This window comes from Penaeus monodon, chromosome 30 (assembly GCF_015228065.2).
Source record: "Penaeus monodon isolate SGIC_2016 chromosome 30, NSTDA_Pmon_1, whole genome shotgun sequence".
NCBI lineage: Eukaryota > Metazoa > Arthropoda > Malacostraca > Decapoda > Penaeidae > Penaeus > Penaeus monodon.
Genome location: NC_051415.1, coordinates 20,240,197 through 20,241,600, shown reverse-complemented (window position 1 = coordinate 20,241,600; position 1,404 = coordinate 20,240,197). Strand labels below are relative to the sequence as shown.

Here is a 1,404-nt window from a genome sequence, read left to right as displayed (position 1 = left end):
AATCAGCAAAACATTCTCAACTGGAATTGTAATAATCATATATACAGTGATACATTATTCCCTTTCTAGAGAGATCATTTCAAAGTGATCCTCTGTGAAAATACTAACCATCTGGCAGCAGGAAGAACTCGTCAGATGGCTCAATTGTTGGCTGAAGACTGTAGAAGGTACAGTTGGGGAAGCCTACGGTGACGTTGAAGGCAAACTGGTACTCCACTGGTCTGCCGTCCTGAGGGTCAAAGACAAGTCAATACTGGTTGTTTCGTCTCCATACTAATTCTACTTCCATCTCCTCCCTTGTTTTCATTTCGTTCAGTTTTCTTTACGGCTCGTTTCTTATGTCTAATTAGGTAGATATTTGTCATTTATCAAATCGTTGTCCAGTCTGTTTTACAACATAGAGAGAGTAATTATAGCGGATTAAAAGAAGCATTCTAATACATATCGTAAGAGTTACAACATATGCAAAATATTTATAAAAGATGAAAAAGAATTACATGTACAAAAGAAATACATGCAGCTGTATTTATAGTCGCTTGACACCCAAGGAATCTACAATCCTGATTAACTCATTAATAATGAAATATAATCTTTGCTCATGTTGGTAACGCCGAACCTTCCCCGACGATTAAAGATCATGAGGGAGATTTGCAAGTGACAGTTGACATTCCGCCGGTCGGGTTCGACACTATCTCTCCTTCTACGCACTGACTATGAATACGACCGATGGATAGAAGAATCACGACGCTAGCATTAAGAATCCGCAGCGTTCTCACTCACCTCATGATGGAACGCCACCACAGGCTTGGTTCTCGCGGGCTCACAGCTCATCCCGGACATGCTGAAGACCTGGTCGACGCCGCAGCACATCGGGACCTCCACCAGGGGCTCTGTGTCGGGCGTGAGGGGCGTCTTCTCCTGCACGAGGCTCGAGGACCTTCTACTGTTGCTGCTTTCGGTCTGCGTCGTAGTCTGGGTCGCGCCCGCTGACGTCGCCACCGCCGCCACCACCAGTGCCAGCAAATGGAGCCGAGGTGACATCTTCATTGTCTGGAAGGTCGAAATGATGGAGTGACATCGATGCGAATATTCATCACAGTAAATAATAGATCATGTGTAAGTGACATCACTAGTGCTACCCAGTGTACGAGTATTTTGTTTGAATCCTTCAGTGAGTGACCTTGCCTTACCGAGAAGACTTGTTCACAATCGTTTTTCAGTACTTCCAAAAATCATAAAAATGTCAAAGGAACGCATGCCCAGCCCTTAAACTAGCTGTTCCCACATCAATGCACCTGTCACACAATTTCTAAGAACGAGATGTGGACATGACAGACATTAAATGACGCGGGAAGGATTTGCCCGAACGACGTGAGCGTAAGAACGTTTGAAACGAGTATCCCT

At 44.6% G+C, this 1,404-nt stretch overlaps 1 protein-coding gene across 2 annotated transcripts in view; it reads right to left on the bottom strand.

Annotated features, from left to right (window-relative positions):
• Window positions 1–1,404, bottom strand: part of LOC119592621 (probable G-protein coupled receptor Mth-like 3) — a 47,879-nt gene that overhangs the window by 24,670 nt on the left and 21,805 nt on the right. For both annotated transcript variants that reach the window (XM_037941511.1, XM_037941512.1), the window contains exons 2-3: window positions 781–1,050; window positions 109–229 (exon numbers count right to left, since the gene is read on the bottom strand). In XM_037941511.1, the coding sequence (XP_037797439.1) occupies window positions 109–229; window positions 781–1,047 (388 nt within the window). In that variant the 5' untranslated portion in view covers window positions 1,048–1,050. The remainder of the gene's footprint in view (window positions 1–108; window positions 230–780; window positions 1,051–1,404) is intronic.